The sequence below is a fragment of the Macaca fascicularis genome, chromosome 15 (assembly GCF_037993035.2).
Source record: "Macaca fascicularis isolate 582-1 chromosome 15, T2T-MFA8v1.1".
NCBI lineage: Eukaryota > Metazoa > Chordata > Mammalia > Primates > Cercopithecidae > Macaca > Macaca fascicularis.
In genome coordinates this window covers 63,719,321-63,746,367 of record NC_088389.1, presented here as the reverse complement: position 1 = coordinate 63,746,367, position 27,047 = coordinate 63,719,321, and the positions used below count along the sequence as shown (strand labels likewise).

The window sequence follows — 27,047 nt, the reverse complement described above, 5'->3', positions numbered from 1 at the left end:
AAATTAGAAGTTGAATTAAGGGTTCTGAATGATGGAACACACTTGAGCTGAGACCTGAAGGTTGTGTAGAACCCAGCTATGCAGAAAGGGAATGCAGCAGCGTATCAGGGAGAGAGTCAATGTAATTTCAACTGTCTGGTTTATAGTAGTAGCCGCTCAGGTTAAAAAATCACTAGAGTCCGTCGTGGTGGCATGTGCCTGTAATGTCAGCTACCCCGAGGCTGAAGCGGGCGGATCCCTTGAGCCCAGGAGTTTAAGACCAGCCTAGACAAGAGAGCGACCCGCCGTTCAAAAAAAAAAAAAAAAAAAAAGAAAGAATCACTAATATGTAAGCACGGTTCTGAGTATTTTGCTTGAGTGATTCCATTTAATCATCATAGCTCTTGAAGTAAGTGCTTATCTTCATTCCTCAGAGTGGAAAAGAAGGTACGGAGAGACAGAAGTAAGTTTCCCAAGGTCACCGCTCTTGAGTACAGGAGCCAGGATTCTAGCCCAGAGTCCGTAAGTTGTGTACCAGCTACACAATGAATGGTGGCTACTAAAGCGTTTGCCAGATGGAGAGGGAAGTAGAAGAGGAGGCATTCCTTTTTCAGGAATGCTCCATATTTGAAGAGTAATGAGCGCACTTCATAGCAAGGCCAAGAACAGAGTAAAGTTGCCCGCGCATAAAAAGCAGCCGCGGTGACCGGGCGCGGTGTCACGCCTGTAATCCCAGCACTTTGGGAGGGCGAGGTGGACTGATCGCTTGACACCTGGAGTTCGAGACCAGCCTGGACAACAAGAGAAAAATCCACCTCTACAAAAAATAACAGTTTAGCCGGCCATGATGGCGCGCGCCCGCAGTCACAACTACTTGGGAGCCTGAGGTGAGGGGGATCGAGGCTGCAGTTAGTCGCGACAGTGTGCGACTCTGTCTGAGGAACAAAATCAGCCGCGCTGAGAATGAGCCCCGTGTGGTTAGTGCGCCAAGACGCACTGCCTGCGTAACTAGAAGAGCTGACGGACAACTACCCCGCACCACGCCGCTCAGCGGGCCACGCTTCTTGGCGGACTTTACAGTGGGAAGGGGGAATGTCTACGTGCTTATGCACGTGGCACTCTCTGCCGGAGGTCCGGGGACTTTCCCCTAGGCAGGGGGGAGGAACATAGTCCCCAGTTTGTAGCCTAGGATACAGGCCTTCAGCACGACCTGCAAAGTTGCTCTCATAGTGTATTACTTTATAGCCCTAAAAAAGACTTTATTTTTAGATTAGGGTGAGAAAGTTGGTGGCGTCAGAGAAAAACAAACCGTTTTTGGGCATAACTTTCTAAGACTATAGGTTTCCAGAGCATTGTGGCTAGCAGAATAGCTTAATAGATAAGGAATGAGCAAATGCAGGAAAGCTGGAATGACACCATCTTATGCAAATATGGTCTGGCCCCGCCCTACGAGGAGTGGGCGTGGCCTCCCCGGGAGGCCCGTAGCGGGCCTGCTCGCTTGCGCGTGCGCGTGCGCACTGGGGCGGCCGGTCAACGCCGGACTGCTTCGGGACAGCCCGCCCCATCCCTCCACCCGTGGGCTGGCAATGGCGGTCCCAGTTTCGCTCTTCGGTATGGTGGGGCTGCTGCTTGTGTCTGCGCTGCCCGGGGTCCTAGGAGACCGCGCCAGTCCCGACCTCCGGGCACACCCAGGTATCAGCGAGGGCTGCTGGAGGAGGGCCGGGACTGCGCACCGGTCCCAGGCCCCACCCAGCTCGGCTGACTTGCCTGTGTCCTCCCTCCGCAGGGAACGCAGCCCACCCCGGCTCTGGGGCCACGGAACCCCGACGGCGACCACCGCTCAAGGACCAGCGCGAGCGGGCCCGGGCCGGGTCTCTGCCTCTGGGGGCGCTTTACACCGCGGCCGTCGTGGCTTTTGTGCTGTACAAGTGTTTGCAGGTGCGGGACCGCCGGGGGTGGGGATGCCCTGAGCCCGAATCTCCCATGGGGGCGCCAGGGTACCAAGAGCAAGACACAGCTTCCCTGTCTGTAAAATAAAGACAAATGGTCCGTTGGCCTTCCAATATTATGAGGTTATTTTGAGGATCCAGGGAGGTAACGGATGTGAAGAGCGTGTGGTGAGCTGTAAATAAATAATGACCATCACATTTAGTTCTCCCACAATCTAGTGAAGAGTAGTCACTTGCTCGAGGTCACCCAGCGCTGGCAACTACTGGAGCTGGGATTTGAACCCAGCTAGCAGTGTCCATGCTACAAGAGTGGGGCCACCTTGGCACAGGAGGTTGATTGCTGCAGTGTGTTTCTAGAGTTCCAGATATGAAGTGGTCTTATGTTGTCCTTGGGAAGGAGGCCCTGAAATGTGGGTTGACAGTACATTTTGAAAAGTAGTACCTTCCAGGGCTGTGTCTTTAGCCCTGACCCTCTTACATAGTTGCATTATAAAATAGAACCGATGGAACCAGTTTAGATGCATGAAACTAGAAGAGATAGCTAATAATGACCCCCAGGTAGATGTGACAGGCTAGGATGAATGACTGAATTTAATGATGAACTTTGAGGACAGACTAGTAAATTCTATTCTTGGACCTGAGTAGTCTGGAAGAAACATAAAGTAGCAGCAACTCTTACGAAAGAGATTTAGGCATTCCAGTTGACTGAGTTCACTGTGGGATGTGACAAGCCACTTCCCAAATCAGTGCTGGGAACATGGCACTGTGCTTCACCTGTTGATCAGAATGCCCCTGGAGAATTGTATTCGCCTCAGGGCACTGCTTTAAGAGCACTACATGTTCAGTAAACCACCAGAGAAAACCACCGTCAGTGAGCACTGACTGTAAAGACTGAAGTTATTAAACCACAAAAGAGGCCAGGCACGGTGGCTCAAGCCTGTAATCCCAGCAGGCCTTTGGGAGGCCGAGACGGGTGGATCACGAGGTCAGGAGATCGAGACCATCCTGGCTAACCCGGTGAAACCCCGTCTCTACTAAAAAAAAAAATACAAAAAAAAACTAGCCGGGCGAGGCGGCGGGCGCCTGTAGTCCCAGCTACTGGGGAGGCTGAGGCAGGAGAATGGCGTAAACCTGGGAGGCGGAGCTTGCAGTGAGCTGAGATCCGGCCACTGCACTCCAGCCTGGGTGACAGAGTGAGACTCCGTCTCAAAAAAAAAAGAAAGAAAAAAAAAGAAAAACAGAAAAGACTCAGGAAAGGGGGTGAGGGTGTGGCCATTGTCTTCAAATTCCTGAGGGGCTGTCACATTGAGGAGACATTATTTTGGAAGGCTCCAGTAAGCACTATGGAAAGAATATACATAAAGGACAAATTTTGGCTTTATGCACGAACTGTCTAACAACCAGGGTTTTTGTTTTTTGAGATGGAGTCTCCTTGTGTCACCCAGGCTGGAGTGCAGCAGCGCGATCTCAGCTCACTGCAACCTCCGGCTCCCAGGTTCCAGCGATTCTCCTGCCTCAGCCTCTCAAGTAGCTGGGATTACAGGCATCTGCCACCATGCTGGCTAATTTTTGTATTTTTAGTAGAGACGGGGTTTCACCATGTTGGCCAGGCTGGTCTCAAACTCCTGACCTCAGGTGATCCACCCACCTCGGCCTTCCAAAGTGCTGGGATTACAGGTGTGAGCCACTGCGCCCAGCCACCAGAGCTATATTCAAATCGGAGAGAGTTGCTCATTCCTGGAGGTGTTTTTCAGCAAACTGAATGACCGTGTGTGGGACATAGGACATGTTGCTTCATGTGCTGGGTGAGGAGCTACATAGACTAGAATTGCTATTCTCTGAGCTAAAAACCCAATCACCGTCTCCACCTCAAATTGCACTCTCTCCTGGCTGGCTCTGGAGACTGAGGTGATGGAGCAGAACCTTGTTGCTTCAGTTCTGCCCTTTCCTTCCACAACAGGGGAAAGATGAAACTGCGGTTCTCCACAAGGAGGCAAGCAAGCAGCAGCCACTGCAGTCAGGTGGGTTTAGCAGAAGTCTGTGCTGGGTAGAGGGAGATTAGGGGACAGCAGAAGATACGTAACCACTTCTGCCCCCCTTTTTTGCCTTATCCCCAGAGCAACAGCTGGCCCAGTTGACACAACAGCTGGCCCAGACAGAGCAGCACCTGAACAACCTGATGGCCCAGCTGGACCCCCTTTTTGAGCGGTGAGGAGAGCAATGATTCTGTTAATTTTGGGGGAATTTGTGGCAGGAGGGAGGAATGGGGACATAGGTTGGGAGCCACTGAGTGGACATTTCTTCAGTGTGACTACTCTGGCTGGAGCCCAGCAGGAACTTCTGAACATGAAGCTACAGACCATCCACGAGCTGCTGCAAGACAGCAAGCCGGACAAGGGTATGGAGGCTTCAGAACCAGGTGAAGGCTTGGGAGGCGAGTCTGCTGGAGGTGGAGACAAAGTCTCTGAAACTGGAACATTCCTGATCTCTCCCCACAGAGACCAGCAGACCTCTTCCTGAGGACTTTTATTTAAAGCAGGACGAGGAGGAGGTTGGTGACAGTCAGGACTGGGAGGAGCCCACAAACTGGACCACAGAGACATGGAACCTATCTACTTCCTGGGAGGTGGAGCGGGGGCTACGGAGAAGGTGCAGCCAGACTGTGGCAGAGGGCCCCAGTCACAGCCCTGGCTGGGAAGGAGGGACGATAGCTGAAGGTTGAGTAAAACAAAGTCTGTTTTTGTGATGGGGTGCTCCTGTGTGTTTTTTCCATCCTAGCTGGTTGTACACACCCATACTAGGTGCCTAAGGACAACTGGGCCTTCTTGAAGAGCTGTCCTTATTAGGACAAAAAGAGGCTGCCTTCCAGTGTGACAGCAGAAAAGATAGAGGGAGCTCCAGCTCTTTTCCTTGTATTCTTGAGGCTACCAGCATACCCGTGTTCAGGGCCCAAAAATCCCTTTTCTCATAGCAAAACTGAGACAGAAGGGTCTTTCCCCAAAAAAAAGAAAAAACTTTACTCAAATCCAGTGGAAAAATAAATGATAGAAACTATACACAACATAAAAATAGCCACATTTACAAAGCTGCAGCCTTGATAAATGATGGGCCATGGACACAGCACGGAGCTTATCAGTCCCAAATCCCCTCATCTGTGTTAGGGGCTGGTTCAGTTGGGTCAGACTTGGTTTCCTGATTCTTTTTTAATAAAATTTCTTAATTATTTTTTCTTAAATAGAGACAGGGTCTCACTCACTGTGTTGCCCAGGCTGGTCTTGAACTCCTGGGCTCAAACGATCCTCCCACCTCTGCTTCCCAAAGTGCTGGGATTACAGGCATGAGCCACTGTGCCTGGTCGTGATTTTTAAGAGTTGGTCAGGTGATCTTGAGTAGCTTGGTCCAGGTAAACACAAAGTGACCTTTGTCAAATCATGAAGGGTTCTGTTTTGTTCAGTACTGAAGAAGATTCCTTTGTACTCCTGGCTGTGACCTATCCCTGAGGTATCCTGAGTTCTGGAATCTGTAAGATTCCTCTAGTTTTTCTGGCTGCTGTGGAGAGAAGACAGTCAGTTCAGGCACTGGCATGAGTGCTCTTTTCAGACAAAATCATCTGTGGGGTTGGTGGCTGGGGCGTGCCAGACCAATGTAGGGCACGAGACTGCTTATTTCCTGCTTGTGGGCCTCATCAGAGCGCCCTTCCTGGGGGAAGACACAACTTACCTGATAGCCCAAGTCAGACTGTGGTACCAGCGTGACAGCTCCTCCTGGTCTGTGGACATAAGCAGTAGCTTCTCATGAGGGAAGGACAGCTAGAGAGAGACCACCTCTTAGCGCATGGCTCAGAAAGGTCCAGGCTAAAGCTGAAGCCCTTGCTGTTTCCATGGAGCTAATTCGGGGATGAGACAATTACTAGGTATGAAGCCTGAGCCCCAGCTATCCTCTCTCAATGTAGATGGTGCTGTTCCTATGAAAAGAGACCCATACCAGGAAGATAAACCAGCCTATAAGCATCTGAGACATATTTTGGGTCTAGGGTTCCCACCTATTACTTACACTGAGCAACCCACCACAAGGGCCTCCTGAGTGGCCAAAGACCCTGCTGAGTTGACACTGGGCCATGGGGTAGAGGGCCTTGCAGGCAAAGGTGCCACTCTGCAGCAGGTGCAGTGGAGGTCGAGGCTTGGCCATGAGCAGCACATCAGTGAAGAGGAAGAACATGCGGGGCCGAGGCTCCCCATGGGGAGGCACCACCAACAGCCAGCCCTGGCGTAGGAACCAGCGCCCTGGGGGATGGGAGCGCTGTTATTCTAGGGCAGCTTCAGGATCCATGGGAATAAGAGGAAAGGGAAGCTGAGAAAACAGGGGTTATATGCTGGGTCAATACCGGAAGAAGGGTGAGTAAGAAAAGAGCAGCTGGTTGGCGCTTGGAGAGTTAGATAAAAATAAAAGACGGGGCAGTTGAGATTTGAGGGGGAAGTAGGCAGGCTACCTGAGGTCAGCCCCTTTGCCTGGCGTCCACTGAGCAGAGCCTGGACACGCCGAAGGTGCTGGTCATTCTTCTGTTTCTGACCAATAGTGTGGACTCTCTGGGCAGTCTCACTTATCAGTCGGGCAGCCCCTGGAATAACATCTCCCACACCTTACTCTCCAAATAACTTTGACTTTGGGTGGCATGGTTGTGAAAGAGGCTATTCTGGAGGGGACCAGGGTCAGGGTCTGACTTCTTGAAGAAAAGGCAGAGCAGTAGGGATACTGTATACATGTCAGTGGAAGATAGGGTCATACCAGACATTGTTGGAGGTCAGAGTCAGAAAGGGACACAGGAAAGGAAGCCTCCAGCCTGCATTGCAGAGGAGCAAGAACCTACGTGTGAGCTGTTGATGGTCAGGGCTGTTGGGACCTGTGTTTTCAGCCAAAGCAACGACGAGATTCTCATACCTGGAATTCAACAGTGGGAAGTCTGAGGGGAAGCACAGCCAGGCAAAACTCCCCCTGCCTGATGTGCAGATCACCCTCTACCCATACTTCAATTGCAAGGCCAGGAAAGATCTGCTTCTGGCTACTGTATCCCCTTCTTTCATGTAGGACTCAGAACCAGGGCTCACACCACACAGCCCTCTTCCATCCCGCACTGAAGAGTCAGTGGCAGACTAGCCATAGTTCAGGAGGCCAGACTGGAAGATGAAAGTTTATCAACCCAAGGAGGATGCTACAGACAGCCTGACTATAGCCCTTAACTCAGGCTTAACCCAGAGACAGAAATTCTAAGCCAGGCCAGCCCCTCATCTGAAACTTTTCCAGAAACCGTGCCTCAGGCCCTGGTAGAGGCCCCCTCACTTCAATGTAAAGTCCCACAGTTCCAGCTGAGGGCCTCAGGCTGCAGACCCTCAGTACTCCAATGGGTTCACATTTACTCTTGCAAAAGGTTTTTAGAAGCAATTTGGCTCAGGGTCGAGGCAGGGCTTTGGGATCGACCCCAAGACATCCCACAAAGCTGAGGGCCGCAGTCATACAATCTCAAAGAGAGAGGCGGCTGGAATCAAGGGAAGTTCACTCACTGCTGGAGCCGCTGCAGAGGCAGAGGGAGTAGGTCCTGGAGCTGAAGGCCCCCAAACTCAGGGCGGCTTTCCTGAAGCCGCACAAACCTCCGGAAACCTTTATTTTTCTTTAGCTGCTCCTGGAGTGAGGGAGAAAGGATTGGAAGCAGGGAGACAAGCCACTCCTTATATTGCATTCATCTGTATCCACATTCCCAGCCTTCAGTAAGCTGTGCGCTCCTAAGAGAAACCCTGTCTCCCTACAGAGAACTTACCACAGAGCTGAGCACCCAGAGGGCTCTATAAATGCAGGAAATGTATAAAGTTTGGGTCTCCAGATGAAGGGGAAAGGTAAGGGGCAAGATTTGAGGTCATCTCCAGGTTACCTGCAGGGTGGTCTGGGATCTCTCTGAGTTGGCAGCAAATTGGTTATAGAGCTCCAAGTGGCGGCAGAAGCCCTCCAGCCCTTGGCCCCAGCATCCTCCTTCCAGGTAGGGAAGCAGCTCCCTGTGTGGGCGAGGACAGCAAAAGGGCAGCTCTAGAGCCACTCAAGCACCACCTCATTTAGTTCTCATGAGAATTAATAGCACTAATAGTAGTGCTATTACCCCATTGTACAGATGGAGAACAAGGGCATGCTAAAGGCACTGGGCCAAGGCCACAGGTGAGGTAACTGGCGGACTCCAAATAGAACCTGATACAACCTGAGTCTCTGACTCCAAGCTCTGTGCACGGCCACAGGCCAGGACTCTCCCTCCTTTCCTCTCTCTGTGCCCCTTCCACTTACTGGCTGGCGCCGTAGATGAGCTCCCAGGAGCCAAACAGGGCCTGGCGCTCAGGTGGTCGCAGGGTCCCCTTGGCTTTCAGGATCCCCAAAAAGTACTGCGGAAGGAGAGCATATTGGTTCCTAGCCTGGAGGAAGAGGAGGCTAACGCCAGGCTCCCCCAGAAACCGCAGAAGTCTGCCCAGGCTCCCTGCATGCAGAGGGATAGTCCAAGACCACCCTATTCCGGGTTACCGACCTCGCAGAGACCCTCCCACACCCTGGGGTCCCTGTTCCATAATGGGAGTGTGTGCCAGGTCCCGCACCGTGGCCACCAGCCCCAGCTGTTCTTGGTAGCGCCGCTCAGTCTCTAGCAGCTCCCGGGCGGTGCAAGCGCGTTTCCGCTCCCAGCGGGCACGCTGCTCTTGCACCGGGGACCGCACACCCGGGTAGTGGATCTCCATGCCTGTCTAGGGGATCGACACTTCCGGCTGCAACCCGCGACAGATTCAAATCCTAACCGCTCTAGGGCGGGAGCCGCGGAGGCGGGGCCGGGGAGGGCAGCGCGCAGGAAGGAGCATGCGCGGCGGCCGGCCGGACCGCGCAGGGTCTCTTTCGTCGTGCCCCACCGCCAGGGAGGCGCCTTAGGTGCGCGGCGCCGGCAGGGGCAGGGCGGGGTGGGGCAGGTGTGGGGCCCTCCTCTGAGTGGCACTATGTTGGAGCAGCAGCCTGAACTTTCAGTCAGGAGACGGGCTGCAGATGCTGGCAGGAACTTAGCGTCCTATCTGGAGAATTGGATGGGGGTGGGGCGCGATCATTACAGTACACATTCTGTCCCGAGCCCATGCCGAATGCCAGGGGGTCGGTTGTTCCCAGAATTGGCTAGGAAAAGGTATAGCCATTTGAAGGAATGATATGAAAGTATTAAATATTATAAATGGTGTTGTGAAGAAGCTATTAATATGGGAAAACACACATAGTATATTGCTGAGAGGAAAAAAGCAGGCTACGAAGGTGTATAATATAATCCCCTTTGTATAAAATACATACAAAAGGTTTGAAGGCGAAACAAGCAAAAGCTAACTGTGTGGCCGGCACGAGAGCTCACACCTGTAATTCCAGCACTGTGGGAGGCAGAGGCGGGAGCATCGCCTGAGCCCAGGAGTTCGAGACTCCATCTCTCCAAAAAAAAAAAAAAAAAAAGAAAGAAAAAAAAAAGTTAACTGTGGTTTTTATCTCTGGGTAATGGAATTGAATATAATTTGTTTAACAAATGTGTATTAAGTACCTAATCTGTATCTGTGCCAGGCACTGGATCACTGAAGCTAAAGGGATGAACAGGACAGACAGGGCGATTTTTTAAATTCTCGTATACTTCTGCCTTTCCCAAGTTTTCTACATTAAGCATGCATTACTTTGTAGTTAGAAAAAAAAATGTTATAAAAAAAAAACAAAATGTCAGAAACTTTAGGCCCCCTCCCTACTGATTTGGACTCCTAGGAATCTGGACCCCAAGCCAAGAACCAGGGGATTGTCAAGGTTCTGAGGTCCCCACCACCTCCCCACCAGCTCTGACATTCTAAGAATTCTAAGAAAGAAATAATGCTGGGCTTAGACCAGGGAGGAATAACTTGAAGCGCTTGGTTGAAGGAAGGGGAGAGTTTGGATCAGACTGTACCTTGGGCTCATGTCCCAAGGAAACTGGTAGTGATACCAAATAGGTAGAGGACTGGTTATACTGTCTCAAGTGAATGTGGGACAGTCCACACACTAAGAGCTCGAACATAGAAGAGGACAGATAATCCCGTGGTAATTGGTGTCACTGTGAGCCCAGGTGATGAGAGTAGACCACAACACCTGGGGTGCAGTTGGTGATGGGTATGTTTGTGAATGCTGCCAGTGTGTGTTAGTGCTTTGGGTGGGTGGCAGGGGGTGGAGAATAGAGCCTCCTATAAGCATCGGTTGGGGAAGAGGGCAAAGCCGAGAGGACACACTGAAAACAGTTGGCGACAACTAATTCCCTGGGGACCAAGTCAATCACAGAGCAAGTCAGGCATACCACACTCTACCTGGAACAGCTGCTAAGCTCTGCTCCCACAGCCAAAGATAGGAGGGGCCAACAGGAGGAGGTTCAGAGGGTAGTCAATAACCCCTTTATTCTTTATCCTCAAATTTTGCATTCAACCTGATGGATGCTGGAGAAGCCCTAGGGATGCTTTGAACAACAGTCATCAGTCATTCAACAAAATTAGGCTGAGTGCGGTGGTTCACACCTGTAATCCCAGCACTTTGGGAGGCCGAGGTAGGCAGATCACCTGAGGTCGGTAGTTACAGTTACAATGGCTGTGTGCTTCTTTATGTGTTGTTGGAAACCAGCCTGACCAACATGGTGAAACCCTGTCTCTACTAAAAATACAAAATTAACCGGGCATGGTGGCACATGCCTGTAATCCCAGCTACTTGGGAGGCTGAGGCAGGAGAATCTCTTGAACCCGGGAGGCAGAGGTTTCAGTGAGCTGAGATTGTGCCATTGCACTCCAGCCTGAGCAACAAGAGCGAAACTCCGTCTCAGAAAAAAAAAAAAAATTAAATGCCAATCATGTGCCAGGTCCTGTGCTAGGCATGAAGATGAAATGGTGGACAAGAGAAATATGACTCCTGCCCATAGGCAGCTTACACTCCAGCATGGCAGATACAGTAAGGAGTCACCATAAAATGAGGAAACATTACAAGGGACATTTAGGCTTCTACACAATCATGCAGTGAAGGGACTGATCCTAGTGTAGGAGTCAGGGAAGGCTTCTCAAAGGAAGTAATATGTGAACTGATGACCTGAAGGATGAATAAAACCTGGCTAGGCAGAGCTGGGTGCTGGCAGCAGGGGAAGTGGAAAAAAGAGTCAAACAGCACGGACAAAGGCCTGGACACACACATACACAAGCATACGATGAATTTAAGGAACTGCTAGACGTTCTATAAGATGAGAGCATAGACTGCAAGGGAGAGAGTGATGACAAAGGAGACTGGAGAGGTAGACAGAGGCCAAACTTAGAAGGAATTTATAGGCCGGGCGCGGTGGCTCAAGCCTGTAATTCCAGCACTTTGGGAGGCCGAGACGGGTGGATCACTAGGTCAGGAGATCGAGACCATCCTGGCTAACACGGTGAAACCCCGTCTCTACTAAAAAATACAAAAAACTAGCCGGGCGAGGTGGCGGGCACCTGTAGTCCCAGCTACTCAGGAGGCTGAGACAGGAGAATGGCCCGAACCCGGGAGGCGGAGCTTCCAGTGAGCTGAGATCCGGCCACTACACTCCAGCCTGGGCGACAGAGCGAGACTCCGTCTCAAAAAAAAAAAAAGGAATTTATATCAGTAAAATTGTGATATAAGTAATAATAAATTCAAAGTGGCTAAACATTAAGATAATTTATTAATTCATGCAACTGAAAAGTCCAGAAGCAGGTGGGCCCTAGTGTTGGCCTAATCCAGCAGCTCAATCATGTTACCAAGGACCTCTTTCCACCACTCCACCGTGCCTTCCATGGTTTTACCTTCATCTTGAGGCTGGCTTCCATTGTGGATACAAAGTGGCTGCCCACAGTTACAATGACTGTGTGCTTCTTTATGTGTTGTCCACAGACTTGGTTCCCTTAGCCATCAAATACTTCAGACAGAGAGCTTTACTCCCCTAGGTCACAAGCCCGCCATGGAAACCAGGGCAATAGTGGCACGCTGAAGGCCACGTCAGTTACTGTGAACCTTATCCTAAGAGCAATGGGAAACCATTGAAAGGCCTTAAACAGGGAGTGAGATAATGAGATGTGCCATTTTAGAAACATCACTCTGGTTAGCTGGACTCAGCAAGACCTATCAGGAGGCAGTTGCAGTCATCCAGGTAAAAGCTGATGTAAGTGTGAGCAAAGATGAAAAATGTGGATGAAAAATTTAGAAGGTAGAATCTATAGGGCATGGTTATTGAATGCTAGGGTGAAGGAAAAGATGAAAGTAGAGATGGTACCAGGTTTCTGGCTTCTAGGCAGAGGGTGGTGCTATTTACTGAAGGAGGATGAAGAGGAGGTTTGTGGGGAAGACAAATTCAACCTGGGGCCTGTTAAACTTGAAATACTTGTGGGACATTCAAATGAAGATGTCTTGGGTCTTGTCTATTAGGCAGATGGTTATGGGTCTGACATGGGGAGAGAGTCCAGCCTGGGAATACTTGGGTGTCATCAATTTATAGGAGCCATGGGAGTGGATGACACTGCCTTGCAAAGATAAGGAGCAGGATAAGGGCAAAAGCATGAGAGTCTTCAATATGAACTCATCCCTTCTCATCCTGTGCATCCACTTCAGTTCCACCGTACTGATGGTGGACTAAATGGTGGCCCCATAAAGACACGTCCATGTCCTAATCCTCAAGACCTGCATATGTGACCTTGTTTGGAAAAAGTGTCTTTGCAGACATAATTAGTTAAGGATCTTTTTTTTTTTTTTTTTTTTTTTTTGAGATGGAGTTGCTCTGTCGCCCAGGCTGGAGTGCAGTGGCGCAATCTCGGCTCACTGCAAGCTCCACATTCCGGGTTCACGCCATTCTCTTGCCTCAGCCTCCCAAGTAGCTGGGACTACAGGCGCCCACCACCATGCCCAGCTAATTTTTTGTATTTTTAGTAGAGATGGGGTTTCACCGTGTTAGCCAGGCTGGTCTCGACCTCCTGACCTCATGATCCGTCCACCTCCGCCTCCCAATAGTTGAGGATCTTGAGATGAGATCATTCTGGATTATGTTGGTGGGCCCTAAATCCAATGACAAGTGTCTCAATGAGAAACACCCAGTGGAGACACAGGGGCAAGAGAAGGCCATGCGAAGTTGGAGGCAGACATGGAGTAATGCAGCTACAAGTCAAGGAATGCCTGGAGCCGCCAGAAGTTAGAAGGCAAGGAAGGATTCTTTCCCAGAGCCTTCAGAGAGAGTCCAGCCCTGCCAAAACCTTGATTTCAGACTTCTGGCCTCCAGAACTGTGAAAAAATCCATTTCTGTTGTTTTAAGCCACCCAGTTGGTGGTAATTTGTTACAGCAGCCCTTGGAAATGAATAAAGATGGGGAGGTGGCCAGAACTACAAGTTAGCCTCAAGGTTCTATAAGGAATTTGATCAGTCTTTGCCCCCGAGCCATGACTTGGGAGAGGGACCATTTTCCCTTCTACCCAACCAGTGAATAGTTTCCTCCTCTGCCACGCTGGGATAGGCAGAGACATGTTTTAGTAACATGACCCTTCAGTGTTTTAAAACACAAACCCTCATGAACAAACACTTGACCTATAATAACCTGGATCAGAGAGGTCCTGATCCAGGTGTGGGGTGCCCTCATCAGTAAGTCCTGAGTACACTCTGTCCCAACCTGGGGAGACTCAGGAAACAATAACTCAAACCTGTTTTAGGGTTTGGCAGACTCCCAGCATGATCCAGGATCAGAGTCCACATTCTCCACTCACATCAGAGACGAGAGAGACAAGGAGAGAAACGGAGCCATAGGGAATTGCATTTGGAAAATGAGTGAGCTGTAACAGAGAGCTGAATTAGTCTTTACCACATTCTGTCTTGTATAGGCCTGTCCAATTCAGATATTACCATGTACTTCCATGTGTCAGGAGCCAAGCAAGGTCCAAGCCAAAGACAGAGCTGACCAAGACAATCAGCTGGCCATTCAGAGTGTACACTGGACAACACTGCCATGGAGAGCTCTGAATTTGGCTCCAGAAATGGCACCCTAGAATCTTAGGCTGACTACATCTGAGGATGACCATTTGGAGGACAACTGTTATTCAGCCATATATATTTTGGTGTACAATATGACAGTCATCTGACAACACAGATGATTTGGAGTGCCACAAAAATGTGGTGTGAGGCCAGGCATGGTGGCTTACGCCTATAATCCCAAACTTTTGTAGGCTGAGGTGGGAGGATCACTTGAGGTCAGAGGATCACTTGAGGTCAAGAGTTCAAGACCAACCTGGGCAATATAGCAAAACCCTGTCTCTACAAAACAAATTTAAAAAATTAGCCAGGGGTGGTAGCTTGTGCCTGTGGTCCTAGCTACTCAGGAGGCTGAGGTGGGGGGATCACTTGAGCCTGGGAGATTGAACCTGCAGTGAGCTATGATGACCCCACTGTACTCCAGTCTGGGTGACAGAGTAAGACCTTGTCTCAAAAATAATAATAATGTAAAAAGTTATGTCCTGTTTATGGAATAGCTGTGGTTTGACATGCACAGGTCATTGACAATGAGCTCCTTGAGGGCAGAGACTATATCTTAGTCAATTTGGTATTTCTCAAGCACCTGGCAAGGTAATCTACAAACAGAAAATGCTCAATAATGGCTGTTGAATAAAAGACAGACTCAATCAAGTACTGAGCCCCGCCCTTATGGAGCTGAAGGCCGTTAGAGCAGATAAAATGTCATAAATCAGGCCGGGCGCGGTGGCTCAAGCCTGTAATCCCAGCACTATGGGAGGCCGAGACGGGCGGATCACGAGGTCAGGAGATCGAGACCATCCTGGCTAACACGGTGAAACCCCGTCTCTACTGAAAATACGAAAAACTAGCCGGGCGAGGTGGCGGGCGCCTGTAGTCCCAGCTACTCGGGAGGCTGAGGCAGGAGAATGGCGTAAACCCGGGAGGCGGAGCTTGCAGTGAGCTGCGATCCGGTCACTGCACTGCAGCCTGGGCGACAGAGCGAGACTCAGTCTCAAAAAAAAACAAACAACAACAACAACAAAAATGTCATAAATCACCCTTATATGAGTTAGATGGTGGACAAGGTTATTATTGAGGGCAGGCAAAGAACTGGGTTGGCTCAAAGATGACAGGGATCTTTTCCAGACTAATGGTAGAGGGTTGGTTAAGGAGTTTCCTGAAGGAGGTGGCCTTTCATCTGAGTCTCAAAGAATAGAAGGGATTAGACAGGGAGAACAGTAAAACTTTTTTTCTTTTTTTTGAGACGGAGTCTCCCTTTGTCGTCCAGGTTGCAGTGCAGTGGTGCGATCTCAGCTCACTGCAAGCTCCGCCTCCCGGGTTCACACCATTCTCCTGCCTCAGCCTCCGAGTAGCTGGGACTACAGGTGCCTGCCAGCACACCCAGCTAATTTTTTTTTTTTTTTTTGTATTTTCAGTAGACACGGGGTTTCACTGTGTTAGCCAGGATTTTTTTAAAAATTATTTTTATTTATTTATTTATTTTTTTGAGACAGAGTCTCACTCTGTCCACCAGGCTGGATTGCAGTGGTGCGATCTCGGCTCACTGCTATCTCCGCCTCCCAGGTTCAAGTGATTCTCCTGCCTCAGCCTCCTGAGTAGCTGACATTACAGGTGCCTGCCACCATGCCCAGATAATTTATGTATTTTTAGTAGAGATGGGGTTTCGCCATGTTGGCCAGGCTGGTCTCAAACTCCTGACCTCAGGTGATCTGCCTGTCTTGGCCTCCCAAAGTGCTGGTATTAGAGGCATAAGTCACCGCACCCAGCCAGTAAAACTATTTGCAACACAGCAGCAAGTGCACAAGCACTGACCCATCAGAGTTGAAGGTGGCTGAGGCACTCAAGTGGGCTCCTGGGGACTCTGTTATGCCAGGCAATACCTCTTTAGATAAGGGATCAGGAGGTCTAGAGGGTCCCTAAGGAAGAGCTAGGGTAGCAGGGGCACCCTGGAGCTAGGGGCCATGGCTATATGCCAACAGGATTAGAAATATCTTAATATATTTAATTAAGCTACTCAACCATATTGGTGTGTGCCTACTGAATATTAGCCCTAGATGGACCCGAAATGGCCTTATTCTCTTGTGGTTTATTGAAGCCAATGGAGCCTTACTAGAATGTGAGCTACAAAACAGTAGAGCTGTTCTCTATTCAATGTTGCATCTGTAGGGCCTAGAACAGCACCTGGAGGACTAGAGAAGGCTTAATAAATTGTTAAAAGGGCAGACTAGCCAGCGGTGATGGCACGTGCCTGTAGTCCCAGCTACTTGGGAGGCTGAGGCAGGAGGATCACTTGATCCCAGGAGTTCCGGGCTGTAGTGTAGTATACCAGTCAGGTGTCTGCACTAAGTTCTGCATCAACCTGGTTGCCTAAGGATAGTTGAACTGACCCAGGTGCAAACTGGAGCAGGTCAAAACTCCAGTGCTGATCAGTAGCAGGGTCGCACCTGTAAATAGGCACTGCCCTCCAGCCTGGGCAACATAGTGAGATCCCATCTCGAAAATAAATTTTAAAAATAATTAATTAGAAAAAAAAACAGCCTGTAATCCCAGCACTTTGGGAGAGCAAGGTGGGCAGATCACCTGAGGTCAGGAGTTCAAGACTAGCCTGGCCAACATGGCGAAACCCAATCTCTACCAAAAATACAAAATTTAGCTGGGCGTGGTGGCACGCACCTGTAGTCCCAGCTATTAGGGAGGCTGAGGCAGGAGAATCGCTTGAACCTGGGAGGTGGAGATTGCAGTGAGCTGAGATCACACCACTGCACTCCAGCCTGGGCAGCAGAGTGAGACTCTGTCAAAAAAAAAAAAAAAAAGAAAGAAAAAAGAAAAAAGGAAAGAAAAGAAAAAAACATGGGAGGCCTAAGCCCATCCTTGGGGTCCTCACACTCTTCTACCCCATCTCCTTGCACCCAGTCTTCCCCTGCAATCTCTGCTCCATACTAGCCTTCAAGCCCTCAACATGACCTAGTATGAGAATTGGATTCTGTCGCTCTCCTGCTCATAATATTTTATGCCTCCCCTTCACCCAGAATATCATTCTCCCTATTGTTTTTACCAATTGAACTGGTATTTCTTCAAGGATATAAACAGATTTGCCTACTTCTATATTATCTTCTAAAGCAGAATTCATCTCTCTTCCCTCAATATTATGATATTGACAGGGTTGGCCCTCACTCACTAGACTGCGAGCTCCTCAGGGCAGGCAGTTGGTTTTTTGTTTCTTTTTTTTTTTTTTGAGACAGGGTCTTGCTCTGTCACCCAGGCCAGAGTGCAGTGGTACAATCTCAGCTCACTGCAGCCTCAACTGCCTCGGCTCAAGCAATCATCCCATTTCAGCCTCCTGAGTAGCTGGGACTACGGGCACATGCCATTACACCTGGCTAATTTTTTGTATTTCTAGTAGAGACAGGGTTTGGCCATGTTGCCCGGGCTGGTCCAAACTCCTGGACTCAAGCAATCCACCTACCTCAGCCTCCCAAAATGAGGGACTGTGTCTTATTCATTTCCATGTCCCTAGTCCATAGCCCAGTGCTGGACCTGTGGTGGTACTAAATACATATTTGTTGGATGCAATAGTAAATAGCATTTCAGGGAGCAAGAACTAGATTAACAAAGGTGGTAAAAGGTTTGGAGAAAAAAATAATAGTTTAATTTGGCTAGCGTATGAGGGAGAGTAGTAGGAGACAAGGCGGAAAGGTCTCTTGGGCAAGGCTTTGAAGGGACTTGGAAGTCAGAAGTACACAATGTGCATATTGTGGTAGGTACTGGGGAGCCAATGAAGACTTTTGAGCAGTTGAGTAACGTGATGAAAAATAAATATAGGTTAAACCTATCAGAGCCCCTCTGACACATACACTTGCTTTTGATTCAAGCTCAAATTTGTCTCCCACATACCCATTACTTAACTCACCCTCGGGCTCCCCTAGCAGCCTGCCCTACCCCTTTACCTGCTTCCTAGTGGAGTCAGGGATGTATACATAAGCTGCTTTCCCTCTCAGCCAGAGGACACGGGGGCCCCAGCTCCCCTGCCTTTCCCCTTCTGTGCCTGGAGCTGGGAAGCAGGCCAGGGTTAGCTGAGGCTGGCTGGCAAGCAGCTGGGTGGTGCCAGGGAGAGCCTGCATAATGCCAGGTGGTGCCTTGGGTTCCAAGCTGAGTCCATGGCCCTGATAACCTTCTGCCTGTGCACACACCTGCCCCTCACTCCACCCCCATCCTGGCTTTGGTATGGGGGAGGGGGCACAGGGCCAGACAAACCTGTGAGACTTTGGCTCCATCTCTGCAAAAGGGCGCTCTGTGAGTCAGCCTGCTCCCCTCCAGGCTTGCTCCTCCCCCACCCAGCTCTTGTTTCCAATGCACGTACAGCCCGTACACACCGTGTGCTGGGACACCCCACAGTCAGCCGCATGGCTCCCCTGTGCCCCAGCCCCTGGCTCCCTCTGTTGATCCCAGCCCCTGCTCCAGGCCTCACTGTGCAACTGCTGCTGTCACTGCTGCTTCTGGTGCCTGCCCATCCCCAGAGGCTGCACCGGATGCAGGAGGATTCCCCGCTGGGAGGAGGCTCTTCTGGGGAAGATGACCCACTGCATGAGGAGGATCTGCCCAGTGAAGAGGATCCACCCAGAGAGGAGGATCCACCCAGAGAGGAGGATCTACCTGAAGTTAAGCCTAAATCAGAAGAAGAGGGCTCCCTGAAGTTAGAGGATCTACCTACTGTTGAGGCTCCTGGAGATCCTCAAGAACCCCAGAATAATGCCCACAGGGACAAAGAAGGTAAGTGGTCACCAGTCTCCAAATCCAGGTTTCAGGAGGTTCATGCCTCCCCTCCCATACCCCAGCCTAGGCTCTGGTCACTTAGCGAAGGAGGGGAGCCTGTACTCCCACAGAAGCCCTTCCATAGGTCCCATACCAATATCCCCATCCCCACTCTCGGAGGTAGAAAGGGACAGATGTGGAGAGAAAATAAAAAGGGCGCAAAAGGAGAGAAGTGAGTTGGATAAGATGGGAGAGAAGGGGGAGGCTGGAGAAGAGAAAGGGATGAGAAGTGCAGATGAGAGAAAAAATGTGCAGAGAAAAAATAGGTGAAGAAGGAGAGCCAGAGAGTTTGAGGGGAAGAGAAAAGGAGGTGAAATGGGTGCCAGAGGACAAGCAAGAAGAGCTTGTAGAAGTCATCTCATCTTCAGTCTACAATGAGGAAATTGAGGCCTAGGAAGAAGGACACAGCAGGTAGAGAAACATGGCGTCTTGACTCCCAAGCCAGGAATTTGGGGAAAGGGGTTGGAGACTAGACAAGGCAGAGGGATGAGTTGGGAGAAGAAAGAAGGGAGAAAGGTAAGATGGTGTACTCACTCATTTGGGACTCAGGACTGAAGTGCCCACTCATTTTTTTTTTTTTTTTTTTTTTTTTTGAGACGAACTTTCACTTTTGTTGCCCAGGCTGGAGTGCAATGGCGTGATCTCGGCTCACTGCAACCTCCACCTCATGGGTTCAAGCAATTCTCCTGCCTCAGCCTCTTGCCAAGTAGCTGGGATTACTGGCATGCGCCACCACGCCCGGCTATTAGTAGAGACGGGGTTTCACTATGTTGGTCAGGCTGGTCTCCAACTCCTGATCTCAGATGATCCACCCGCCCTGGCCTCCCAAAGTGCTGGGATTACAGGCGTAAGCCACAGCGCCTGGCCTGAAGCAGCCACTCACTTTTACAGACCCTAAGACAATGACTGCAAACTGGTAGGATAGCTGTTTGGCCCACCCAGTTGCGGTGATGAGTTTGAGTGCGGTCTCAAGCTTTGCACCTGGCCCGCTTAAGGCATTTGTTACCGGTAATGCCCCTGTAAGGCATCTGAGTTTGTGACATCGTTTTGGCCGCCAGGAAGGGATTGGGCCCTAAGCTTGGGCGGTTCATCCTTTTCATTTATACAGGGGATAACCAGAGACACTGGCGCTATGGAGGTGAGACACCCACCTGCTGCACAGACCCAATCTGGGAACCCAGCTCTATGGATCTCCCGTCCCACCCGCCGCCTGCCGTCCCATCCCCTCACCTTTTCTACCCGGGCTCCCTGAGTTCCTGACCTAGGCGTCAGACTTCCTCACTAAACTCTTCCACCCCAGGCGACCCGCCCTGGCCCCAGGTGTCCCCAGCCTGCGCGGGCCGCTTCCAGTCCCCGGTAGATATCCGCCCCCAGCTCGCCGCCTTCTGCCCCGCCCTGCGACCCCTGGAACTCCTGGGCTTCGAGCTCCCGCTGCTCCCAGAACTGCGCCTGCGCAACAATGGCCACAGTGGTGAGGGGGTCTCCCCGCCAAGACTTGGGGATGGGGCGGGGCGCAGGAAAGGGAACCTTCGCTGCAATGCCTGCCCGGGGATTGGGCTGGCCCTCCCGGGCGGGGCCGGTTTACTTGCCTCTCCCTACGCAGTGCAACTGACCCTGCCTTCCGGGCTAGAGATGGCTCTGGGTCCCGGGCGGGAGTACCGGGCTCTGCAGCTGCATCTGCACTGGGGTGCTGTAGGTCGTCCGGGCTCGGAGCACACTGTGGAAGGCCACCGTTTCCCTGCCGAGGTGAGCGCGGAGCTGGCCGAGAAGGGGCAAAGGAGCGGGGCGGGGCGGGGCCAGGCCAGAGACGTGGCTCTCTGCTACCCTCGTGTCCTCTCCAGATCCACGTGGTTCACATCAGCACCGCCTATGCCAGAGTTGAGGAGGCCTTGGGGCGCCCCGGAGGCCTGGCCGTGTTGGCCGCTTTTCTGGAGGTACCAGATCCTGGACACCCCCTACTCCTCGCTTTCCCATCCCATGCTCCCTCCCGGACTCTGTATGGTGGTGCCAGAGACCCCATCACAGCATGCTCACCCTGGCCCCTGGCTGACAAACTCTTTCACGCACTGTTCGTTCATTTAACACCCACTGTGAACCAGGCACCAGTCCACAACAAGGATTCTGAAGCTGTAGGTCCTTGCCTCTAAGGAGCCCACAGCCAGTGGGGGAGGCTGACATGACAGACACATAGGAAGGACATAGTAAAAATGGTGGTCACAGAGGAAGTGACACTTAAAGCCTTCACTAGTAGGAAAGAAAAGGAAGTGTTCATTGCAGAGGGAACATAATGTGCAAAGTCTCAGAATATGGCCTATTTAGGGAATGGCTCCTGCAGTGCATTAGATATCAGGAAGAGTAATTTCTCTAATACTCCAATGACCCATCATTTCCCCTTTGTGAAATGCAGTGTTTAGTGACCTCTTTGGACCCATAATAATCAAGGCTACATCCACCATAATTAGAGGAGGCCAGTAAAGGGAAGGGATGGTGAGATGCCTGCTAGGTTCACTCATTCACTGATTTTTGTTTTTTGGACAGAGTCTCTCTCTGTCGCCCAGGCTGGAGTGCAGTGGTGTGATCTTGGGGCACTGCAGCCTCCGTCTCCCGGGTTTCCTCCTGCCTCAGCCTCCTGAGTAGCTGGGATTACAGGTTTGTGCCACCAAGCCCAGCTAATTTTTTTTTTTTGTATTTTTAGTAGACGGGGTTTCACCATGTTGGTCAGGCTGGTGTCAAACTCCTGGCCTCAAGTGATCCGCCTGCCTCAGCCTCCCAAAGTGCTAGGATTACAAGCATGAGCCACCGTGCCCAGCCACACTCACTGATTCTTTTTTTTTTTTTTTTTTTTTTGAGACGGAGTCTCGCTCTGTCGCCCAGGCTGGAGTGCAGTGGCGCGATATCGGCTCACTGCAAGCTCCACCTCCCGGGTTCACGCCATTCTCCCACCTCAGCCTCTGAGTAGCTGGGACTACAGGCGCCCGCCACCACGCCCGGCTAGTTTTTTGTATTTTTAGTAGAGATGGGGTTTCATCATGTTAGCCAGGATGGTCTCGATCTCCTGACCTCGTGATCCACCCGCCTCGGCCTCCCAAAGTGCTGGGATTACAGGCTTGAGCCACCGCGCCCGGCCACTCACTGATTCTTTAACACCAGCCACACAACGCAAAGTTCAGAGAAATGCCTCTGACATAGCATGTCAATATGTTCATACTCTTAGGTTTATAATGTTCTTAACATTAGGTTCATAAGCAAAATAAAAAAGAATAATAAATAAAAGAAGTGGCATGTCAGGACCTCTCCTGAAAAGCCAAACACAGAATGATGAAGGTGAAGGCAGAGGTGACACCAACACAAAGGTGTATATATGGTTTCCTGTGGGGGTTATGTATGGAGGCAGCAGTGAGTGAGACTGCAAACATTAGAAGGGCCCAGGTCACTGAGAGCCTAGTATCCTCGTAAAGTGGCCTCTCTCCCTCCCTCTCCAGCTTGTCATTGAAAACCAGTCCACCAAGCTTGTTGGTTCGCACAGCAAGAGTACATAGAGTTTGAGTACTAATACATAAGATTTTAAGAGGGAGACCCTGTCCCAAAAACAACAACAACAAAAATCAACCACCATTACAATTTTACGTTCCCTCAGCATTTTCAGAGCTGAGGAATGGGAGAGGACCATGGGAACCCCCATGATGTTCTGGCCTTCAGCTATGGTCCTTGATACATGCACTCATCTGCCTTACAATGTCATCCCCCAGGAGGGCCCAGAAGAAAACAGTGCCTATGAGCAGTTGCTGTCTCACTTGGAAGAAATCGCTGAGGAAGGTCAGTTTGTTGGTCTGGCCACTAATCTCTGTGGCCTAGTTCATAAAGAATCACCCTTGGGAGCTTCAGGTCTGAGGCTGGAGATGGGCTCTCTCCAGTGCAGGAGGGATTGAAGCATGAGCCAGTGCTCATCTTGATAATAACCATGAAGCTGACAGACGCAGTTACCTGCAAACGGCTGCCTACAGATTGAAAACCAAGCAAAAACCGCCAGGTGCAGTGGCTTATGCCTGTAACCCCAGCACGTTGGGAGGCCGAGGCGGGTGGATCACGAGGTCAAGAGATCGAGACCATACCGGCCAACATGGTGAAACCCCATCTCTACTAAAAATACAAAAAAATAGCTGGGCATGGTGGGTGCCTGTAGTCCCAGCTACTCAGGAGGCTGAGGCAGAAGAATGGCATGAACCCGGGAGGCAGAAGTTGCAGTGAGCCAAGATCGCGCCACTGCACTCCAGCCTGGGTGACAGAGCGAGACTCTGTCTAAAAAAATGAGACAAAAAAACCACAAAAAACAAAAAAAAAACAAGACCAAAAAATGGTGTTTGGAATTGTCAAGGTCAAGTCTGGAGAGCTAAACTTTTTCTGAGGACTGTTTATCTTTAATAAGCATCAAATGTTTTAACTTTGTAAATACTTTTGTTGGAAATCTTTCCCTTCTTAGTCACTCTTGGGCCATTTTAAATCTCACTCTACTAGACTTTTAGGTTTCTGCTAGACTAGGTAGAACTCTGCCTTTGCATTTCTTGTGTCTGTTTTGTATCAATATTCATATTTATTTACAAGTTATTCAGATCATTTTTTATTTTATTTTATTTTATTTTTTATTTTTTTGTATTTTTAGTAGGGACAGAGTTTCACCATATTGGCTAGGCTGGTCTCAAACTCCTGACCTTGTGATCCACACACCTCGGCCTCTCAAAGTGCTGGGATTCATTTTTTTATTTTTAATTCGCTCTGGGCTTAAACTTGTGACCCAGCACTTTATGATGGTACACAGAGTTAAGAGTGTAGACTCAGATGGTCTTTCTTCTTTCCTTCTCTTCCTTCCTCCCTTCCCTCCTGCGTTCCCTTCTCTCCTTCCTTTCTTTCTCCCTCTCTCGCTCCCTCAGGCCTCTTCCAGTTGCCCCAATGCCCAGTACTTTTTTTGAGTTATGTCTTATGGGAAGGGCCTGCACTTAGTGAAGAAGTGGTCTCAGAGAGTTGAGTTACCTTGGCTTCTGGGAGGTGAAACTGTATGTGTATACCCTGAAGCTTTAAGGGAGTGCAGTGTAGGTGAGACCCCAACATAGATCCTCTTCACAGGCTCAGAGACTCAGGTCCCAGGACTGGACGTATCTGCACTCCTGCCCTCTGACCTCAGCCGCTACTTCCGATATGAGGGGTCTCTGACTACACCGCCCTGTGCCCAGGGTGTCATCTGGACTGTGTTTAACCAGACAGTGATGCTGAGTGCTAAGCAGGTGGGCCTGGGGTGTGTGTGTGGACACAGTGGGTGTGGGGGAAGGAGGATGTAAGATGAGAAAGAGGAGAAGAAAGAAATCAAGGCTGGGCTCTGTGGCTCTCGCCTATAATCCCAGCACGTTGGGAGGCTGAGGTGGGAGAATGGTTTGAGCCCAGGAGTTCAAGACAAGGCAGGGAAACATAGTGTGACCCCATCTCTACCAAAAAAACCCCAACAAAACCAAAATTAGCGGGGCATGGTGGTGTGCGCCTAGTCCCAGCTACTCAGGAGGCTGAGGTTGGAAGATCGCTTGAGTCCAGGAGTTTGAGGCTGCAGTGAGCTATGTGATCCCACCGCTGCCTACCATCTTTAGGATACATTAATTTATTTATAAAAGATACCAAGGGGCCGGGTGGGGAATACAGGAGATGGAGGATGGAGCCCTGAGGTGCTGGTTGTGAGCTGGCCTGGGACCCTTGTTTCCTGTCATGCCATGAACCCACCCACACTGTCTACTGACCTCCCTAGCTCCACGCCCTCTCTGACGCCCTGTGGGGACCTGGTGACTCTCGGCTACAGCTGAACTTCCGAGTGACGCAGCCTTTGAATGGGCGAGTGATTGAGGCCTCCTTCCCTGCTGGAGTGGACAGCAGTCCTCGGGCTGCTGAGCCAGGTACAGCTTTGTCTGGCGTCCCCCCAGCCGGGGGTCCCTTATCCTCCCATGTGTGTGCCAGTGTCTGTCATTGGTTGTCACAGCCCGCCTCTCACATCTCCCTTTTTCTCTCCAGTCCAGCTGAATTCCTGCCTGGCTGCTGGTGAGTCTGTGCCCCTCCTCTTGGTCCTGATGCCAGGAGACTCCTCAGCACCATTCAGCCTCAGGGCTGCTCAGGACCGCATCTGCTCCCTCTCCTTTTCTGCAGAACAGACCCCAATCCCAATATTAGAGGCAGATCATGATGGGGATTTCCCCATTGTCCCCAGGGCCTAATTGATTAGAATGAAGCTTGAGAAATCTCCTAGCATCCCTCTCCCCAACCCCCGCCCCCCTTTTTTTAAAGACAGAGTCTCACTCTTGTCCAGGCTGGGGTGTTGTGGCACGATCATAGCTCACTGCAGCCTCGAACTCCTAGGCTCAGGCAATCCTTTCACCTAAGCATCTCAAAACACTGGGACTGGCCGGGCGCGGTGGCTCACGCCTGTAATCCCAGCGCTTTGGGAGGCCGAGGCGGGCGGATCACAAGGTCAGGAGATCGAGACCACGGTGAAACCCCGTCTCTACTAAAAATACAAAAAATTAGCCGGGCGCGGTTGTGGGCGCCTGTAGTCCCAGCTACTCGGGAGGCTGAGGCAGGAGAATGGCGTGAACCTGGGAGGCGGAGCTTGCAGTGAGCCGAGATCGCGCCACTGCACTCCAGCCTGGGCGACAGAGCGAGACTCCGTCTCAAAAAAAAAAAAAAAAAAAAAAAAAAAAACCACTGGGACTGTAGGCATGAGCTACTGTGCCTGGCCCCAAACAGCCCTTTTACTTGGCTTTTAGGAAGGAAAAACGGTGCTTATCTTGCCCCTTCTTGTGTATCCACCCTCATCCCTTGGCTGGCCTCTTCTGGAGACTGAGGCACTGGGGGCTGCCTGAGAACTTGGGGCAGGGGTGGTGGAGTGCACTGAGGCAGGTGTTGAGGAACTCTGCAGACCCCTCTTCCTTCCCAAAGCAGCCCTCTCTGCTCTCCATTCCAGGTGACATCCTAGCCCTGGTTTTTGGCCTCCTTTTTGCTGCCACCAGCGTCGCCTTCCTTGTGCAGATGAGAAGGCAACACAGGTATTACACTGACCCTTTCCTCAGGCACACCCTTCCCCAACCTTGTGTGGAGTCGCTTCATAAAAAGTGCATGCAAATGAGCTGCTCTGGGGCCCGTTTTCTGATTAGTCTTCCCTGTTGTGTACACACAGAAGGGGAACCAAAGGGGGTGTGAGCTACCACCCAGCAGAGGTAGCCGAGACTGGAGCCTAGAGGCTGGATCTTCGAGAATGTGAGAAGCCAGCCAGAGGCATCTGAGGGGGAGCCGGTAACTGTCCTGTCCTGCTCATTATGCCACTACTTCCTTTTAACTGCCAAGTAATTTTTTAAAGTAAATATTTATAATAAAATATGTGTTCGTCACCTTTTTTCCCCAAATCAGAAGGATGGTATTTGAATTTCCTATTATTATTAGCACGAACTTAGTGGTAATGCATTTATTATCTTACAGTTCGGAGGTCAGCAGTCAGATGTCAGTAGGGCTTGCTCGTCCTGGATGCTCTAAAAGTAGAATGTTTCCTTGCCCTTTTCAGATTCTAGGAACCACCTGCATTCCTTGGCTCCCAGCCACTTCCACACATCACTCCAATCTCTTGCTCCCATTGTCACAACTCCTACCTCTACACTTGACCTCCTTGTCTCCTTAAGAACCCTTGGGATTACACTGGGCCTATCTAGATAATCAAGGATAATCACCCCATCTCAAAATCTTAATCACCAAGTTTCTTCCCATGTAAGGTAAGAACAATGCACAGGATTAGAACATGGACATTTTGGAGAAGGGGAATATTCTGCCTACCACAGATGCTATCAGGAAGAGGACAGAAATGACTGATACTGTTGGGATGGCTGTGTGTATGTGTGTGTGCAGTGTATGTGTTGAGGGGTAGGGCAGACAGCAGCCCAAGGCTTAACATCACACTCAGGCTTTTGGGTTTTCACCTTGCTCAAAGAAAATGTGTCACCTCTTGCAGTTTTTGCTTCAGGATGTGCTGTCTGGCCCAGCTGGCTGCTGGAACAGGGCGGTGCTATGGATGGCAGCTCCTCAGGCTGTAGGGCACAAGGCCTACGATGTCCCCCAGTTTTGTCAGACTTCCTGCTTCACACAGCCTGTTCACAGCCCCTCCTCAATGAGCCCAGGCCCCCCATCCCAGTTTCCCCTGAAAAGGAAGTCCTAATGCAGAGCAAGGACCCAGGC

General features: G+C 50.6%; 3 protein-coding genes across 20 annotated transcripts; 2 read left to right on the top strand and 1 right to left on the bottom strand.

Annotated features, from left to right (window-relative positions):
* The first annotated feature begins 1,487 nt into the window (after positions 1-1,487).
* On the top strand, positions 1,488-4,674 carry CCDC107 (coiled-coil domain containing 107). Of its 5 annotated transcripts, none has more exons than XR_006692882.3 (6): positions 1,488-1,671; positions 1,766-1,917; positions 3,889-3,949; positions 4,046-4,136; positions 4,260-4,326; positions 4,427-4,674. XR_006692882.3 is itself a non-coding variant. In XM_005581373.4 (6 exons), exons 1-6 carry the CDS (start codon positions 1,566-1,568, stop codon positions 4,648-4,650), a joined length of 726 nt encoding a protein of 241 aa, XP_005581430.3. In that variant the 5' UTR covers positions 1,488-1,565; the 3' UTR covers positions 4,651-4,674. The 5 variants fall into 5 exon arrangements, 3 of the variants coding, with proteins under 3 accessions (XP_005581430.3, XP_005581429.3, XP_045230370.2); XR_010581517.2 differs by having other exon boundaries at positions 4,260-4,347; positions 4,427-4,577; XM_005581373.4 differs by having other exon boundaries at positions 4,235-4,326.
* Positions 4,675-4,920: 246 nt separating this feature from the next.
* On the bottom strand, positions 4,921-13,788 carry ARHGEF39 (Rho guanine nucleotide exchange factor 39). 11 transcript variants are annotated; one of them, XM_065530388.2, is made up of 9 exons: positions 13,658-13,702; positions 8,253-8,347; positions 7,852-7,972; positions 7,487-7,605; positions 6,796-6,866; positions 6,418-6,546; positions 5,982-6,211; positions 5,649-5,814; positions 4,921-5,477 (listed from the first exon to the last, which is right to left on the bottom strand). In XM_065530388.2, the coding sequence occupies exons 1-8, from the start codon at positions 13,685-13,687 to the stop codon at positions 5,662-5,664; spliced, it is 948 nt and encodes a 315-aa protein (XP_065386460.1). In that variant the 5' UTR covers positions 13,688-13,702; the 3' UTR covers positions 4,921-5,477; positions 5,649-5,661. The 11 variants fall into 11 exon arrangements, with proteins under 11 accessions (XP_065386460.1, XP_015292502.3, XP_015292503.3 ...); XM_015437016.3 differs by lacking the exon at positions 13,658-13,702 and adding an exon at positions 8,555-8,717; XM_015437017.3 differs by lacking the exon at positions 13,658-13,702 and adding an exon at positions 8,555-8,717 and having other exon boundaries at positions 4,921-5,474.
* A 4,561-nt stretch (positions 13,789-18,349) lies between these two features.
* On the top strand, positions 18,350-26,227 carry CA9 (carbonic anhydrase 9). 4 transcript variants are annotated; one of them, XM_005581370.5, is made up of 11 exons: positions 18,350-18,752; positions 19,903-19,932; positions 20,095-20,265; positions 20,398-20,540; positions 20,636-20,728; positions 22,544-22,610; positions 23,916-24,073; positions 24,583-24,727; positions 24,843-24,869; positions 25,789-25,870; positions 26,002-26,227. In XM_005581370.5, exons 1-11 carry the CDS (start codon positions 18,386-18,388, stop codon positions 26,060-26,062), a joined length of 1,344 nt encoding a protein of 447 aa, XP_005581427.3. In that variant the 5' UTR covers positions 18,350-18,385; the 3' UTR covers positions 26,063-26,227. The 4 variants fall into 4 exon arrangements, 3 of the variants coding, with proteins under 3 accessions (XP_005581427.3, XP_065386456.1, XP_065386457.1); XM_065530384.2 differs by lacking the exon at positions 19,903-19,932; XM_065530385.2 differs by lacking the exon at positions 20,636-20,728.
* The last annotated feature ends 820 nt before the right edge of the window (positions 26,228-27,047 follow it).

Coding starts and splice junctions, on each gene's coding strand:
- CCDC107 (XM_005581372.4), top strand. CDS start 1,566: ATGGCGGTCCCAGTTTCGCTCTTCGGTATGGTGGGGCTGCTGCTTGTG. Junction 3,950..4,045: donor GCAGCAGCCACTGCAGTCAG/GTGGGTTTAGCA, acceptor CCTTATCCCCAG/AGCAACAGCTGGCCCAGTTG. Junction 4,137..4,234: donor CTGGACCCCCTTTTTGAGCG/GTGAGGAGAGCA, acceptor ACATTTCTTCAG/TGTGACTACTCTGGCTGGAG.
- ARHGEF39 (XM_015437016.3), bottom strand. CDS start 8,692: ATGGAGATCCACTACCCGGGTGTGCGGTCCCCGGTGCAAGAGCAGCGT. Junction 7,606..7,851: donor GATCCCAGACCACCCTGCAG/GTAACCTGGAGA, acceptor CCCTCACTCCAG/GAGCAGCTAAAGAAAAATAA. Junction 5,815..5,981: donor CTTGTGGTGGGTTGCTCAGT/GTAAGTAATAGG, acceptor TCCCCGAATTAG/CTCCATGGAAACAGCAAGGG.
- CA9 (XM_005581370.5), top strand. CDS start 18,386: ATGGCTCCCCTGTGCCCCAGCCCCTGGCTCCCTCTGTTGATCCCAGCC. Junction 19,933..20,094: donor GAGACACTGGCGCTATGGAG/GTGAGACACCCA, acceptor CTTCCACCCCAG/GCGACCCGCCCTGGCCCCAG. Junction 22,611..23,915: donor GGAAGAAATCGCTGAGGAAG/GTCAGTTTGTTG, acceptor TCCTCTTCACAG/GCTCAGAGACTCAGGTCCCA.